Source organism: Aphidius gifuensis, linkage group LG6 (genome assembly GCF_014905175.1).
Source record: "Aphidius gifuensis isolate YNYX2018 linkage group LG6, ASM1490517v1, whole genome shotgun sequence".
Classification (NCBI taxonomy): Eukaryota; Metazoa; Arthropoda; class Insecta; order Hymenoptera; family Braconidae; genus Aphidius; species Aphidius gifuensis.
Window position 1 is genome coordinate 10,183,782 of NC_057793.1, and position 18,395 is coordinate 10,202,176.

General features: G+C 26.9%; 3 protein-coding genes across 6 annotated transcripts in view; 2 read left to right on the forward strand and 1 right to left on the reverse strand.

Annotated features, from left to right (window-relative positions):
* Positions 1 to 2,724: 2,724 nt before the first annotated feature.
* On the forward strand, positions 2,725 to 9,735 carry LOC122859814 (ATP-binding cassette sub-family C member 4-like). The gene is made up of 7 exons (XM_044163501.1): positions 2,725 to 2,744; positions 7,193 to 7,390; positions 7,613 to 7,708; positions 8,051 to 8,285; positions 8,343 to 8,538; positions 8,689 to 9,674; positions 9,730 to 9,735. Exons 1-7 carry the CDS (start codon positions 2,725 to 2,727, stop codon positions 9,733 to 9,735), a joined length of 1,737 nt encoding a protein of 578 aa, XP_044019436.1.
* A 332-nt stretch (positions 9,736 to 10,067) lies between these two features.
* LOC122859815 (probable multidrug resistance-associated protein lethal(2)03659) lies at positions 10,068 to 11,294 on the forward strand. Its single transcript, XM_044163502.1, has one exon. It carries the CDS (start codon positions 10,068 to 10,070, stop codon positions 11,292 to 11,294), a length of 1,227 nt encoding a protein of 408 aa, XP_044019437.1.
* A 2,686-nt stretch (positions 11,295 to 13,980) lies between these two features.
* The window catches only part of LOC122859432 (transcription factor Sox-6-like), a 109,129-nt gene continuing 104,714 nt past the window's right edge, over positions 13,981 to 18,395 (reverse strand). For 3 of the 4 annotated variants that reach the window (XM_044163031.1, XM_044163030.1, XM_044163029.1), the window contains 4 exons: positions 17,923 to 18,210; positions 17,248 to 17,839; positions 16,536 to 16,736; positions 15,715 to 16,448 (listed from right to left, as the gene is read on the reverse strand). In XM_044163031.1, the coding sequence (XP_044018966.1) occupies positions 15,961 to 16,448; positions 16,536 to 16,736; positions 17,248 to 17,839; positions 17,923 to 18,210 (1,569 nt within the window). In that variant the 3' untranslated portion in view covers positions 15,715 to 15,960. Of the gene's footprint in view, positions 16,449 to 16,535; positions 16,737 to 17,247; positions 17,840 to 17,922; positions 18,211 to 18,395 lie in introns of all 4 variants that reach the window. The other variant, XM_044163028.1, reaches the window with a different exon arrangement.

Below are 18,395 nucleotides of genomic sequence, written 5' to 3' on the forward strand. Positions count from 1 at the left end.
GTATTTCTAACTCTGAATACTTTTTTATATCTTCTATATCGACAGGATTGCCGAGTAATTTATCACGAATAAAATCACCCAGTTCCCTATCTTTTTTGGGAAATTTTTTAAAAAATCCTGGGATCCAATCGCCGCGGGCAATCACAGTACACTCTAAATTTTTTAGTTCACTCAACAGTTCAGGATATTTATAAATTTCATGTATCCATTTTTTATCATGGATATCTCCTACTTTTTTTTTTTTACAACTAAAGTCAACTTCGTTGGTTTCAAGTGCGCGTTTCATTTTTTATTTTAGTTAAGATGTGACTAAGTGGACCCGGAAAACACAACTGACACTTGCCGTGAAAATTTTCAGGGATGATAGTCAAAATAATTTTAGTCAGGCCCATTTTCCCACCACCATAAATACTTATCATTTCTAATTGGTCCATTTTTACCCACTGTTTTTATGACTCTTTCCCACGTACAAAAATCTGAAAATACCCATCGCAAATCGCTCGTAAAATTAGATAATAAACAGCAGGAACATTTAGAAAAAGTCTATCGAAAAAAAATTAACCTTCGGCATGGAAATCTGAAAAACATGCAACTCGTAAAAATAAAATAACAAAAGCAACATTTTAAACTTCAGAAAAATTTATGTCGTTCGTAAACTAAATTAACAGTGGGATGATTTTTTCTATTCTACCCTTATACGATTTGAACACGAAACTAAAAACTATATTAAAAAAACTTCTTTATTCTTACATTTTCCGAAAACTATACTAAAAACTATATTAAAAAAAACTACTTTTATCTATGTTTTCTTAAAACTCTATTTTTTTCCCTACTATAAAACTAAACACATGTATTTCACACTCGAGGGGGGAAGGGGGGGAACCGCATTCCACAAAGTCGCCCAGAAGAGCTTCCTTCTACTAATATTAACAACGGCCTCAGTAACAATGATGGTAATAATTACCGCAAAAATAATAGACACGTTCTACAGTTTCACAATTTCAATAATTATACATACACAATTATAACAATAATAATAATAGGTCCGCCATTTGATTTTAAACGAGAAATGGCGATTTATTGTAAATCTGATGTAAAATTACTCAAGAAGGCGTGTATTACGCCTTCGTCGTCATCGGCTTCGTCTTCACCGTATTTGGTCTTGCAAACATGTTATTCTTTGATTTACAAATTGCTGTCATTTTTCGATAATTGAGTTTGGAATTTTGTAGGCAAGGGTTGTGGGTACTGCGGTTTTTCACCCATCTGCCATTTTTCATGACAGCCTTTACAAAATTGATGATGTGGCGTTGCTGCTTTATTTGGGCATTGATACCCTGCACAGTCAACGCAAAAATCTGTAATATCTACAGGCTCATTTTTTAATTTCTCGGCAAGTGTCTTTGAAGGCCCTGCTTCAGACCGATATTTATGTTTTTTGTCATACTCATCAGCAACATTATTTTCGTTTATAATGGAAGGTGGGCCTGATGGTGAAGACGAAGCCGATGACGACAAAGACAAACCCGATGACGATGATGAACCGGATGATGACGAAGACGTTGACGATTGGTTCAATATAACTACGTCATCCACCATACAAAAATATATGATTAATATTATTATTATTTCTCTTATTATAAAATTTTTTCTATTTATTTTATAAAATATTTACCTTCTTCATCTACCGGCATTATTTTTTTACCGTATTTTATGGCTTGAGTGGGTAATGTTGGTCCCTGTTTTTCAGTATTGCCATCTTTGCTGCGTTCTGTAATAAAAGAAATATTTTATTATTATTATTATTATTATTATAAAAATTTTTTTTCTATTTATTTTATAAAATATTTACTTTTTTGATTGTTCAATGTCTACCGCGTAATATTTTTTCAGACATGATGTTTTCAGTCACTACTAAATTCTGCAGTATTGTAATCTGGGCTTTTAGCGTTGTCCTTCGTTGGAGTCTATCGAAAAAAAATTGACCCTCGACTACATTGGAAATTCGAAAACGCATGTCGTAAAAATAAAATAACAATAAAAACCTTTTGAAGTACAAGCAAAATTTGTTTTGCCTGGTTCAATTTGGATCCAGAATCTAGATTCATTATGGATCATGTATTTTTACCACAGCCTGTTCAGGTTCGGATCCAGTGTCTGGATCCAGATTGGATTTGAAATCAGGCAAGCCTGATCAGGGCTTGATCCAAACCTGATCTGAACTTCTGCTCGGGTATAATCACTTCATCTAGCATACAAAACATATTATTAATATTATTATCATTATTACATTATAAAAATTTTTTTTTATTCACTTATTTTATAAAATATTTACCCTCTTGATTGTCGTCAAGCGTTATTATTTTTTTCCCATGTTCCACGGACTTATGCACTGTAGTTGGTAACACTGGATTCTGGTTGTAGTGAAATTTAATGCTCATATTAAAAAATGGAAGTTCGAGTATCAATTGGGTATAAAACTTTCTGTCAAATTTTTAAAATTTTTTTTTGTGTTTTCACTTTGCGCCCGATATTCCCTGATTGTATATATACAAAATAATTAAGTAAAAATATATTTGACTTTTGAAAAATATTTGAGCTTGTAAAATAAAGGTCCCCGGAACCAAGCAGCGTAAACTGGTTCAATCAAGGTTTCGTTTACAAAATCACTCTTATAATAGACTAAATTAATTAAATAAATATTACAACGTACATATTTTTAACATGTTACAATTTTATGACAGGTGAGATAATGTTGCTTCTTTTAAGGTATTGAATTTACTTCTTTGATATAGCTGGTTTTAACACATTGATTAACGTATACTTATCTACTTTTTACAGCCGCTATACGTAGGAAAAAGTTTCACATAAATTTTTAAAAAATAAATTTACAATTCATTAAATTTAATCTATAAAAGTTTCACTTAATTACATCTATTTTACTGTTATATCCGTAATTTTGTCATCGATTATCATATAAATATATAATAAGATAAAAAGAAAAGTTTGTATGTAGAACGATAAGTTAAAATCCAGATAAATTATTTGTATCATCAATTGCAATAGAGGTCAAAGTAAATTAAACGACAAGTATTTTAACTTTCGAAGCAACCCAACTTCTTTGTAATACTCCTTTATCACAATACGTCCGTCACAGGGGACACATCAAAACATTAGAACTCATAACAACCGCAAGTTGTAAAGGCAATGCATTTTGGGACTTCTCAGCATCTGTACTACAAGTTACATGCCCTAAATGAGTTATGTTGGAGTTGGGCACATTTGCAAGCCGAGCATCGAGATTCAACCTGATTCAAAAACGACAATCACACCTCCACATTAACGAAGATGACCTTGAAGAGCTAAACGAATAAGTGTGAGAAAAAAAAATAAGAACATTTCACAGAACATATACAGTGAATATGTTCTGAACAAGTAAATGCAAAGAACATATCAACCAGTAATATTTTTTTTTTTGAGGACACAGATTCGTCCGATTGATGAAAAAAATATACTAAGGTGTGTGTGTGTGTTTTTTTTTTTCAATGCTTATGGCACTCTCAAGAACTATGATGAGGTCAAAATGTAGCTTCAAAAGACGTGTTGATTATAATGTAACGTGAGCCTAACACAGAGAAGTCAATAGGGAGATACAACCAGATACAACCAGAGAGTTGGGAAAGAACGGGTGCAAGTTATAGTGCCTCGGTCCATCAAATACGAGCTAAAAAGAGAACTATTTACCTGACAATATCTTTAAGATAACAGTCTTCAAGATGAGTTGAATCATGATGTCATGACAAATACCAAGTCCGTGCTATTTTTTACCTAATACAAAAAAGCATTCGGGCAAGGCTTACTCAATCATCCAGATGCCATACTATGATGAAGATGAAGCAGGGAGGAGGGACTGGTGGTCAATCAGCCCAACACCAACGCGTCCTTGCTGTGATGTATTCAAGATTGAATTGCATATCATCCTATTAACACTTGAGACGTCAACAAAAATAAGTCTAAAGAAAAGCAGCAGTTGAATCAACGAAACCCTGTGACTGTCGTTCCATCTTCCTTCCTTCCTTACAAATATAGACATCGTTATAATTACGATTGTAAATCTCTTCCTCAGTAACCTACTGAGCTTATAAATGATTTATCTTGGTAATAATGTATGCTAATAACACTCTAAAATGATAGACAAACTACATTGACCTCTAATATTTTTAAAATTGATAAAACTTGATAATAATTTAGGAATAAGATGTGATGTGTAATAGAACATGTTTGTTTTCTTCAGATAATATGTATATATTTTTAAACCTGTAACGTGTGTCTATATAATTATAGGTGTATGTCTATTGGTAATTATGATTATTCGTTGTAGTAAAGTGTGGCGAATTAACCATCACTATAATGGTGGCTGTAGGTTGAACAGTATAATCACTTGGCTGTTGTCGTTAGGCCAAGCAACACGGTATATACATACTGTGAAAAAAATTTACAAATTGTAAAAAAAAAATTAGTATTCAAAATTAGTATTTGTAATAATTATAATAAATAGTGTGATTGTATGTGTGCAAAAAGTGTGAATGTTGAATGAATTTCTTGATCAATTAGAGTAAATATTTTATAAATAAATAAGAATTAAGTTGAGTAATAATATTGGATATAACAGTTTGAGTAATTTCAAATCATTTGTTTATTTTATTTGTATTTATCATTTTAATTTTGTACTTAATAATTTATTATTTATATTCATTGAAACACATTATTTTATTGTACTATCAAAAAAAAAAAAAAAATATCAATAGTAGTTTAAGCCATCAGAGATTCAGTTTTCGAATATTTAATTAATAATAGGTAGTTAATAAAGGCATTAACAAATTAAGAAGAACAATAGAAAGTAATTTATGTTGAAGAAATAATTAACTCAAAGTTAGATTATTTAAACTTCAGAAAATGAAAATGTTAAAATAAGAAGTTAAAAGAAAGTTGATAGTATGTTGATAATAAATGTCTTTTGCGTTTGTACATAACTTTCTGTGTTCAATTTTTATTTAAATAATTTCTATGTAAGTGTTTATTATCTTCACTCAATATTACCATTAAATTTATAATTGTTTTATTTAACTTTTTGAAGTATTGTCTCTCTTATTTTTATTCCTTATTTGATTTCCCTGTGTTTGATTATTTTATTTTCAGGCTTACTGATGAGATTAAATCAACCATGACCAGGGTAGGTACTTTATTGAATGAATACGAATTTATAATCAACAGCCAAAAATAAATTAAACACATTTTGATGATGTGTCTGGCCAACATCAAGTATCAACTCAACATATTTTAATGTCATTGATTATTTATAATTTTATTATTGAAATTCTTTGAAGTATCTTGCAATTAGTACAATGTATATTTTTAAAAAAATTTTTCTATAATTTTATATTTGACTTCACCTTATTCTTCCCAAAAAAAACTTCAAGCTTACACACTTATTGATGACATTGTTAATTGTATTTTCCTTCATTTTAATATTATAGATAAAAATTTTATATTAAGCGGGGTCAAATAGAAATTTTTTTCAACAGTTGAAACTTCATGATAGTCATCAAAGATATATTTTCTTGTTGATTTTCTAGAATCATATTTTTTTGTGAATGTACCGGAATTTAAAATAAACAATAGCTACAAAATTACATATGCGGTGGCGACTTTGAAGAATTGTCAATTTTTTTTGTGAAAATTACTGTTTGTTTCTATTTTCTTTTATTTGAATTTTTATCTAATGATAGAATTATTGCTGTACATACCAATTGGTCATTGTTTTGTTGTTCTTTGTAATGATTTTTTGACGTTTACTAGCGGGGTTTTTTTTTTTCCTTATTAGTAGGTTTTTTCATTGGTATGTACAACAATAATTCTATATCGTTAGATGAAAATTCAAATAAAAAAAACAATACAAATCTTGATGAAATTTTAAGACAAGATAATCCTGGCCTGAACCCTAGTATACTCCATTCAAGTATATACACTATTGGTGTATATATACAATACACCAAATTTTGACAAAACAAATTTTGGTAAAACATGGAACATCTCATTTTAATAAGAAGCCAGGAGGTTTTTTAATGTGCAAATATTGTCAAAAAAATGTAAGATACTGGATGCATCAAGTCAGAAAAAATCAGAGATATAATGTTAATAAATAATTTTTTGCTCTACTCCGTTTTTTCTTCGAAATTTTTCTATACAGCAGTATATGCGGAGTAAATCGGAGAAATGTGGAAAAATCTCGTAGGAATCGGAGTAAAGCTGAAATAATGTAGATAATAATATAGGCAATAAGAAAATGAAACATTTTTCAATTATATTAATGAAAATTTTTGATTCATTTTTCTTGTATCTGTGTATGTGACGTCACGATCCACGTTTCCAACTAATTTAAACTGATTTACACCGTGAAATCCAGCAGGACTTTCTTTAAATTTTTATTGGACACTTGAAAAATGTTGAAAATTTATTATTTTTATTGTATCATTTACATTTTACAATTCTTTTTAGCTGTGTACAATTATTGTTGTAATTAGACTGTACATAAAAATGATAACCAATACTGAACGAAAGCCATTATCTAAAAAAAACAAAAACAGGTATCTATAATTATAATACAGTTTAAACATGAATACTCGTGATAACAATATCGAGGACAAAACAATCATAGTGTTGAAAATTATACACAGTGACGGTTATCAAATTGGCTAGTTATTTATAAATTCAAACATTGAATGTAAAGTAAAGTTTGTGTATAATTCAAAGTAAGCTGCAAATAAATTACGTTTTTTTTTTCGAAAATGAATGAATAAATAAAAGTATAAATAATTAAATAAAATTTATTAATGTTAATTGAAAAATTAGTTTATTTAACAAATAAATATTGTAATATTTTCGATTTTATAAATTATTATTAACGTTTGGCTTTTGATTATCATTGAATAATTATTACAACATAATTTCAATTGGGGAACTTAAAATGCAAGCGCAAGTAATGACCAAAGATAAAAAAAATTCAATAAATGAAGCAAATTTTTCAAGGAAACCAACTTTCACGTGAATATTAATTTATTATTATCATTAAACTATATAATTTTTATTTACTTTTATTTATATATATTATACGATTTTTTTTCCTTCGCAGATGGATGCTTGGTATATTTTTAACTGGTTACAAAAGAGATTTACAAATTGATGATCTTCCAGAAATTTCAAAAGAATATAAAAGTAATTATTTGGGTAATAAACTATCAAGCTCATGGAGGAATGAATTGAAACGAGTAGAAATTAAAAATTTCAATGGTTCAACTAAAAATTCATTACCAAATTTAGTGAAAGCACTGTTCGATGTATTTGGTATTGAATTTGCATTACGTGGAATTTTTTTTGGTACTTTTCTAATAATTATAGGGTAATAATAATTTATTTTCTTAAACTATCTCAAGTTACTTTAGTTTTTTTTTTTTTTTTTATTAAACAATTTTCTTTTGGTGGAAATAATCTGCTAAAATTTAAAAGACCTGAAAAGTAAAAAATTAAATTTTATTTTTGTTTTGGTATATAGAACAACACAGCCAGTTGCACTTGCCGCATACATAAAGTACTTTTCCTCAGCTAAAAAAAATTCAAAAAATAGTACAACTGAAAATGATGCTTACATGTATGTCGGATATATCATGATTTCTATAATTTTGAATAACGTTATAGTCAGTAAATTTTTAATGACAATGAATCATCTTGGAATGAAAATAAGAGTTGCTTGCTGCTCCTTGATATATAGAAAAGTTCTAAAATTATCACCAACATATATAGGTAATAAAACGATTGGACAAGCATTGAATCTTATGTCTAATGATGTCAACAAATTGGATCATTGCATATATCTTCATTACATATGGATTGGTCCACTACAAGTAATATTTAGCACTTACTTTATTTATCTCGAGATTGGCTTGGCTGGTATTATTGGAGTTATTTGTTTTCTCATATTGATTCCTTTTAGCAAATGGATAGGAAAAAAATCATCAGAATTTTGTCACAATATTTATGAAAAAACTGATGAACGTATTAGATTAACAAATGAAGCAATTAGTGGTATTGAAGTAATCAAAATGTATTGCTGGGAATATCTATTTAGTGATTCAATTAAAAATGCTAGAAATGTTGAAGTTGATGCTATGAAATCAGCTTATATTCTTCGTATATTCATGTCATCATTGTTTCACTGTATGCCAAGAGTTATAATTTTTATTACAATACTTTGTATTATATTTTTAAATACTGACAATCAACAGCAAAGCTCTAATAAATTAACAGCATCAAAAATATTTATGTTAATTGCTTACTTTGAAATGATTCGTGTACAAATGTTATTTTGTTTTTCTAAAGGTATTTTACTTTTTGGTGAAACAATAGCATCAATAAAACGTATTCAAAATTTTATGTTGTACGAAGAAGTTAATCCTGAAACTCAATTACAAAATTTTAAAAGTGTTAACAATGAAAATACTAAAAAATTTTATTATAAAAATGATGCTTATCTACATGACAATGTAAAACCATTGGCTTTTAAAAAATTTGATAAACAAAGTGATAATGATGATAACGTTAAAGAAAATAAAGGATCAATTATAATTAAAGAGGCATTTGCAAAGTGGCTCGATAAAGACACATTGAGTAATTTAAATATGGTAGTAGAACCAGGCCAGTTGGTAGCTGTTATTGGTCCAGTTGGTTCTGGCAAGTCAAGTTTATTGAGTGTCATTCTTAAAGAGCTAAAAGTTTATCAAGGGAATGTTGATATACAAGGAAATATTGCATATGCATGTCAAGAGCCTTGGATATTTTATGGCTCAGTTAAAAACAATATTATCTTTGGTCGATCACTGGACCAAAATCGATATAAACAAGTTATAAAAGTGTGCCAATTGGAACGAGATTTACAGCTTCTTCCTTACAATGACAAAACAATTGTTGGTCAACGTGGAATAAGTTTGTCTGGGGGACAACGAGCCAGGATAAATTTTGCACGTGCTGTTTATGATGATGCTTCAATTTATCTATTTGATGATTCATTGAGTTCAGTTGATACAAATGTTGGTAAAAACATGTTCAACGAGTGTATTAAAAAATATTTAAAAGGAAAAACAAGAATTCTTGTGACTCATCAAATTGAATATTTAAAAAATGTCGACAGAATTATTTTTATAAAAGATGGAAAAATTGAAGCTGATGGAAATTACGATGAGTTGATTGTAAAATCAATTAATTTTAAAATATTATCAGCTTCTCTATTGTCATCTAATAACGAGATAGAATCTTCGATCAAAAATCAAGATACAATAGAACACAAAACTTTTTATTCTGTTAATTTAGAACCAACATTGAATGATGATACAGTACGTGACAATAATGAAGAACCTGTTGAAGTTGAAGAAACTCAAATTAAAGGAAAAATGGAAACTAAATTATTCTTAGCATACTTTGGTGCTTCTGGTAATTCTTGTTTGGTGTATTTTGTATTTTTGTTGATTGGTGCTACACAAATATTGTCATCTGGAGGTGATTGGTTCATCATTTATTTGATTCAAGATGAAAAAATATATTCAAATTCAACCGTGACAAAGGTCAATGATTCATCAATGACTAATCGTATTTTTATTTTTGGAACTATTACCATAGTGGTAGTAATTATGACTTTTGTACAATCTATTGCGTTTATCGGAATTTGCACGAGAGCTTCTAAACATCTTCATGATCAAATGTTCAAAAGTGTAATTCACGCAACAATCAGATTCTTCAATACGAACTCCTCTGGCAGAATTTTAAATCGTTTTTCTAAAGATTTGGGAGTTGTTGACAACTCGTTACCCATCAATATGCTTGAGTGCATTCAATATGTTGGTAAATTGTTTGGAATATTCACTTTGTTGGCAATAACAAATTATTGGCTTATAATTCCTGCTATAATTATTGGAATAATTGTATATTTTCTGACAATTTTTTACTTTTCTACTTCAATGAGTTTAAAAAGACTGGAAGGAATAAATAAATCTCCAGTTTTAAATCACTTGAGCTCCTCATATCAAGGTCTTGCCACAATCAGATCGTTTAATAGTCAAAAAATTTTAATTGAAGAATTTGACAATCATCAAGATGTTCATTCATCAGTTTGGTCTATGTTCATTAGAACTTCTGTAACATATGATTTTTGGCTAGATAATTTGTGTTCAATTTATGCTTGTATTGTCACTATGAGCTTACTGATATTTGTAAGAAATGATGAAATTGTTGAGAGCAGTATTGGTCTTGTTACCACACAAATTGTTGGGCTTATAGGATTCTTAGCATTTACAATGCAACAAATTACTGAGCTTGGAAATCAAATGACATCTGTAGAAAGAGTGTATGAGTATACAAATCTAGAAAGTGAATCACCACTAAATAGTTTAACTGATAAAAAACCAGAAGAAAAATGGCCAGAAAATGGTAAAATTCAATTTAAAAATGTTTACATGTCGTATGATCCATCAGAGGCACCTGTTTTAAAAAATCTTAATTTTTCAATCGATGGAAACGAGAAAATAGGAATTGTCGGAAGAACTGGTGCTGGAAAATCTTCATTAATATCGGCTCTTTTTAGACTAGCTTATCTTGAGGGTGAAATAAAAATTGATGAAATTGAAACAAAACAAATTGGTCTTCATGATTTAAGAACGAAAATATCAATTATTCCACAAGAACCATTTTTAATCGCTGGTGTTTTAAGAAAAAATTTAGATCCATTTGATTTATACGAAGATCATGTGCTTAGATCTGCTCTAGATGACGTTGAGCTCAAAGAAATGGATCTTCAGACATATATCAACGAAAGAGGTAACAACTTGAGTGTTGGGCAGAGACAACTTGTTTGTCTAGCACGGGCAATTATAAAGAATAATAAAATATTGATATTAGACGAAGCCACTGCCAATGTCGATTCAAAAACAGATGAACTTATTCAAAAAACAATTCGTAAAAAATTTACAGACTGCACAGTAGTTACAATTGCCCATCGATTAAATACAGTCATGGATAGTGATAAAATACTTGTCATGGATGCTGGAAGAGTCGTTGAATTTGATCGTCCTCAGGTACTTCTTCAAAACTCACATGGTGCTTTCACTAATATGATCAATCAAACTGGTGAAACTATGGCTAATTCACTGAGAAATTTAGCTAGAGATAAGCATATGGACTTTAACTAAGATATACTTTTAGTAATATCTTTATGTTAATATAATATTTGATTGTTATATTTAATTCAAAAAATTTTAATTTTAAAATATCATGCAATTATTAATTAAATAAACAACAATAAGAAAAAATTTATATTTTTTATGTTTATAGAATTATATTTATAGAGTAGATAATTGATTATGATTGTAAAATACAAACAACAAAGTTACCTACTTTTAAATTATTATAATAAATATAATGATACATCCATGTTTTTTTTCTCTGCAGTACAATGCATTTTTATTTATTTATTATCATTAATATTAGTATTATTTTTAATTATTATTATTATTATTATTACTATTATTATTTTCATTATAACTCTTATATTTATTTTATGTTTTTTTAATTGTTTTCTTGTCACTATTATCCAAGTGTCGAAAGTCACAACCTAAATAATAAATTGTTATTTTTTCATTCGCGAACTAATAAATTGTAAATTACGTAAATTCAGCACATGTATATCATTTGGTCACAGCCGAATCGCGCTACAAAAAAACGTTTTTTTTTTCAATTTTTCTTATTTTTTTTTTTTTTTTACAAACAGCCGAAATTGAAGTATCAAAATATACAATCACAAAGAAATAATTAAATTAATAATAATGATGGAATTATAGGCTGTGACTTTTTTTTCTTGATTTTTCTATCTAATTCTAAGGTTTTTTTTTTTTTTTTTTCTTTCTTTTTTTTACAAACCATTTTAACACAATTTGATATCAGAGTTGCCCAGTGTTTTTATTAATTAAATCTAAATTTTTTTTTTTTCTTTATTTTGTTTAGCCATTCTTAACAATAAATTAGATAATTATTATTGAGTATGCCAGGGTGCATTCAATTTTTTATATCGTTGATAATTTTTTTAAATTAAGTTTCATATTATTGATCTTACTTGCTCCACTGACCCAATAATATGACTATTTACAAAATTTCATTAATTATTTTATTTTCTTTCAGCTAATTCTGTTAGTCAGAAAAACATTTTACTAAATTTTTTTTTTCTTTATTTATATTTTATATATATTTGTTTTGTTTTTTTTTTATATAATATCAACAACGTACATGTAATAAAATGAATGCTTGGAGGATTAAATTTTGCATATTAGTGTTTTTTTTTTTTTTCTCATTCTAATTTTTTTTAAATATATTATATTCAGTGTTTAATATAATATATTCAATTTACAATGTTTCTATTATTACAGCATGTATTTGCAATATTTTTTTCATAATTAATTTAATTTTAATATTTATTTTTTCCATAAATATGAGTCTAAAAATTAGCTATTTACTTGATATTATTTGAAATATGAGGATTAATTTTTCACTTACATGTGCACTTTTTAAAATAAAAAAAAAAAAAAAATTCTATGGCACATTGATAAATTAAAAAATAAAAATAATAATTCAAGTTGAACACGAAAAAAAAAATTATTAAAAAAATAAAAATCATACAACAATTAAAAAATAAAATTCATGATTTTTTAGAGATTTATTTATTCATTCAATTTAATAATTAAAAAAATAATAAAAACAAAATATTAGTGCACCATGTTAATATGACAGGACATGCAAAAATTTTCAGTGAGTATTTCATAATAGCATATCTTTTTTTTTTTTTTTCTTTTTTTCATTTTTATTTTATACACTTAGTGAATAAAAATGATTTTTTTTTTATAAGAGATTTGTTTTTTTTTTTTCTTATTTCTCATCACCATAAATTTTCACATACAATCTTTCTATATCTATAAATACAATTAAATAAAGCTAAAAAATTTTTTTTTATTTATTTATTAAATTTATTTAACAATAATAATAAAATAAATTATAAATAATAATTAACGCCAATGTGAGTAAAATAAAAAATAATATTTCAAAAAATAAAAATAAAAAGTACTAATCATTTATATAAATATATTTAAATATAAATGATAATACTATATAATTTTCTTTTTTTTATTTACGTTTTAATAATAATAATAATAATAATCATAATAATAATAACTAAAGATTTTTCATTCATTTCAACGTCAGTAGTCTGATAATCAAGTAATATTTTTGCACATTATAATCCACATGTGTGCATCACAAGTAATATAATTACACTGTACAATTATTTTTTAATAAAAATAATGATAATGATAATAATGATAATAATAATAATAATAATAAAAAATAATAGCAATGATGACAGTGTTAATAATATTAATAATATATAGACGTATTATTTTTTTTCTTCTCATTTTTTTCTTTAAGAAAAAAATCAATTAAAGATGAATAATTTCGGTGATTTAAAAATTATCCGAGTACAGTTATATAGTTTCATTTATATACATAAAATAAATATTATTAATAACATTAAGCTATTTTTTTTTTTTTTTTATACCATTGCTTATGCGCAATCACTCTTCGCAAATGTGTTTTTTCTTTTTTTCATTTTATTTATATATTTATATATAGTTATATATATTCATTTTTTTTTCGTTTGTTTTTAATGTTTTTTTTTTTTAATTATTCAATTTTTAATTTTAATTTTTGCGTATATTATCTAATGGTACGAGCTTCTTGAATATTTCATCGAGAATACCTACTGGCTCGTTTTATTCTTTTTTAAAAAATTTCTTTTTTTTTTTTTTCTCATAATTAAGATATATTAGGTACCTTGTTTATAAATTGCACTGACTATAAATAACAAAGAAAGTAAAAATAAAAAAAAATAAAATAATAAAAGTCAAAATCAAAAGGTGAAAAAAAGAAATTAAAAAAAAAAAAAAGGATCGATTTTATCGAGTGAATTTTAACGTCAAGCCAATATGGCGACTCGGAACTGTGGAGATTAATTTTTTTTTTTTTATTTATAATTTTTATACTTCACTCCGTGGTTACCGATAACGCTATTTGGCACATAAGTAATTATATCACATCAAACTCCACTGGACTATCATTCTCATCAAGACAATGCCTTTTAATCATTCGTACATTTTTTTTTTTTTTCTTTTTATTAATTTTAATCAATAAACAATTGTTTTAACTTTTTATTCCCTCTCAGTTTATCTAAAATGGCTTTTTTATTTTGTAATTCAAGATCTTTTTTAATACAGTTTTCTGGTGAAAATAATTTCATTAGTTTTTTATCGTTTTTCTTCGAATTCTGAAGAAAAAAAAAACAAGTAAATTGGAGTAGAACGGCATAATTCAGACAATAATTAAATAAATCCAAGAAAATTGTTAGAAGAATGTGAACATAGATAAGAGTACAATATTGGAACAAAGGTCTTTCAAAATTTTGTTCAGTTAATCTACGTTTTTCTCTGACTCATTTCACTTTACTCCGGCTTACTCGGTTTTTTTTTCGAATCGGAGAAATTTTTTTCACCAAAATTTTCATCGTAATGATATGAGATTCAATAAATAAATGATAAAAATACTATAAGTACATTTACGTTCCACGCATATTGTGAAAAATTCGGTGTCTTTTTAAAATTATTTTACTTATTTACTTCTCTTTTTTGTTTTTATATTTTATTTTTCTTATCATAAAGAGACTAAAAGTCTTTTAACAATCAATTGGCTAGCATTTGTTTTTTTTTTTTCTTTACAAATAAGAATAAAATTTGTTAATTTAATTTTCTTTAGTTAATTTAATTCTTCGACTGGACACCAGATTCATCACAGTGGAGATGAAAAAATGATTTTAATTTTTATTGATACGTTGAGGACAATATTGGCACACTCGACAATCAGTGAATAAAACATTTTACAAATGTTCATAATCACGATTTTTATTTTTTATATTTTCTTGTTTTTTGTCCAACATAATACGACTTTGACAGTTTTCATAAAAATAATATAAATACAGATAACAATTCTGTATAAATTATAAAAAAAAAAAAAATTTTTTTCTTCTTCTTTTGATTATCATAGGTTGACTGTTGCTCATAAATTTATACAATAAATCCTTTCTGTACAATTTGAATGTGTCACTATTTAAATGTTTTATTTATTCACTTGAAATTTTGGCAAAAGTGAGGATAATATTATTTTAGACGAGTAAATAATACTCAAAATAAACCTCAAGTAAAAAAAAAAAAAAAAATGCGAATATCACTTTTTTTTTATTAAATCGTTGGAGACCTCGAAAAAGTCATTTATTATACCACAAAATGTAGGTTTTGTAACTTGAAAAAATTTAAATTATATAAATTTTATAATAATAATAATAATTACAATAACGATATTAATAATAATTAAACAATGAAATTTTTTTTTGGCCCCTTGCAATTTTAAATAAAAGTAATATCAATTTTTTTTTTTTAACTACAATAATAATTGATTGATTTTTTTTTTTTTTGATATTTAATTATAATTTAAAATATTGTTTATCATATTTATGTACTCGTCTAAATTTTTTTAAAAAATTTTTTCATGGCACACGTGACAGAAAGGTAAGTAAGAAAAGAAAAGTGAAAAAAAAAATATATAATTAAATAAACAACTAAAGTAAAAAAATAAAATTAACAAAAAAAAAGGTAAAAAATAAAAATTCTTTTTTTATTTTTCATTTGAAAACTTTCACCAATAAAGTTCACGGGTGTGTCTTGGCGCTCCGGGTTGCCAAATAAGCTGACCCGGAGCCACAATTCAATCTTCGTCATGATGTTGTCGTGGACTTGCATCATAACCACCAATTGAACCCGAATTATCAGGTGAAAAATTCATAATATCAGTTGGTGATAAACTATCAGGTGGATAATAATACGATGAATGATCTTGACTTGGTCCAGGTGTACCATTAATCATATTTGCTGGTGGTGATACTGATGGTCTTGCTGATGGTCCTGGTCCAGAAGTATGATGTCCAGTACTCATATCACTTCCAACTGGTGATAAAAATCCCATTTCTGGTCCACCATCACGACACCAAAGTTGACGCATTTCTTGTCTTCGCTGTCTCATTAACGATTTATATTCAGATATTCTCATTTTTTTACCATCTACAATACATGTACGTTTTGGACGTGGTCGATATCTGTAATCCGGATGTTTTTCCATATGTAATTTTGATAATCTTGATTGTTCTTCATAGTACGGCTGTTTTTCAGAATTTGACATTGCCTTCCATCGTGCTCCTATAATATATCAGTTAAATAAATTTTAATTAATGAATAAATTTAACTATTATCAAAGTATTTTACGAGAAAGAAATATATTTTTACCGAGAATTTTTGATATGTTGGAATTGTGCATATCAGGACAAGCCTTTAAAATTTTTCTACGTTCGTCCTTGGCCCAAACCATAAAAGCATTCATTGGCCTCTTGATATGTGGCTTGCTCTCACTATCTCTCTTTTGTTGTCTCACCATTTTTGCTTTTTCTGTGATATCCTCGGGTACTTTGTACGACTGGTCTCGCCACACTTAAAAAAAGAAAATCATACAATTAAATAAAATTTAAAAATTTATTTAATTAAAAAAAATCATATAAAGATCAAGATGATAATTTTATATAAAAAAAAGAAAGTCCATAAAATTTTCAGAGACGAAATACAACTTGTTAAATTAATAACAAAAGAGTTAACTATCTTTTTTTTTAATTTTTAATTTATTTTTATTAGTATACTTAATAAAAAAATTAATTAAAAAAAAAAAAAAAAAACGACTAATAACAAAAAGAAACCTAAATTTTTTAAAAATTGTATTTATATTTTTTCTCTCCAACCCTTTGAAAAATAAAACTTGGACTTATTTTTTTGTTATTAAAACGACAAACTGCAATTTCAATATAATTTCTAAAAATATATCCAGAGTTATTTTAAGCAAAGCATTAAATATATTTTTTCAATTGAATAATATTAAAGGAGAACGTATGATTGAATTAAAATAAATAAAAAATCAAATAGATTTATAAATAAAAATAATAAATCTTACTGTGTTGATAATCTTGATCATCTTGTGGATTTTCCTCTCTACTTGCAGTATGTTTGTTAGATCTTTGTGGTTGTTGTGCTGGTGCAATTGCACCAGCATTTGGTGGTATTCCATAAATACCATGCATTGCAAAATGTTTTTCAACAGCTGCAACAGCAGCAGCTGCTGCTGAACCACTAGCAGGATTTTCTTCCTTGACCATGACCTTGTTCATTGATGATGAATGTGAACTACTCATATGTGGTGGTAATCCACCATATGACATTGATGGTAAATAATTTCTTGGCATTGGTAAACCAGGTGGAAATAATTTTGGTGCTGTTGCTGCTAATGGTTGTTCTTGTTGTCCACTACTACCAGCACCAGTTGAATGTGAATCACTACCTGGTGATGATGATGCTGCTGTTATTATTGATGATGATGATTTTGGTTTTGTTAAATTTAAAGGTGCATCTGGATCTTGTAATGGTGCTGTTGTTGGTGCAATTGCTGATGATACTGGTGTTGGTGATCTTTCTTTTTCTAATTGTGTTGTCATTTGTGCTAAATGTGCTGTTGCCCAACTTTGACTATCCCTGTGATTACTAATCATCTGAAAATATAAATAAATAAATTACATAAATATTTTTATTTATAAAATTCAATTGAAAACAAAAAAAAAATAATATAATTTACATTTGCAATTGAATTGATATGTTTATTTCCAGATGATGATGATGTTGTTGATGTTGGTGGTGGCATTGAAGAAACAGGAAGTCCACGTAATTGATCAAGAAATGGCAGAAACATTAATGATTGTGCACTCGACATACTCAACTGTCCTTTCGTAATTTGTGCTTGAAGTTCTTGGATACTATTGTGTTGCTGCATCATCTGTTCATGATGTCTTTTTACATGTTCACTTTGTAACCGTTGCATTTCCATTTGCTTCTGTGAATCAACTGCCATATGACTGGGATACGTCTGTAACATTTAATGAAATAAATAAATAAAAAAAACCATTTAACCAATTATATTTTTCTTATAATAACTCGAACAAAATTTAATCTTAAATAAACATCATTAAATATATTTAATAATTTAGTCATTATTTTTTTATGTTCCTATATATATTTTTAATTTAACTAATTTAATAAAATAATAAAATT

What these genes read in the sequence shown, in the direction of transcription:
- LOC122859815 (XM_044163502.1), top strand. Translation starts at nt 10,068, where the DNA reads ATGAGTTTAAAAAGACTGGAAGGAATAAATAAATCTCCAGTTTTAAAT.
- LOC122859814 (XM_044163501.1), top strand. Translation starts at nt 2,725, where the DNA reads ATGTTACAATTTTATGACAG. An exon ending in ATGTTACAATTTTATGACAG is followed by an intron (nt 2,745 to 7,192) that starts GTGAGATAATGT and finishes TTTCCTTCGCAG; the next exon opens with ATGGATGCTTGGTATATTTT. An exon ending in TGTTTCACTGTATGCCAAGA is followed by an intron (nt 8,286 to 8,342) that starts GTTATAATTTTT and finishes GACAATCAACAG; the next exon opens with CAAAGCTCTAATAAATTAAC.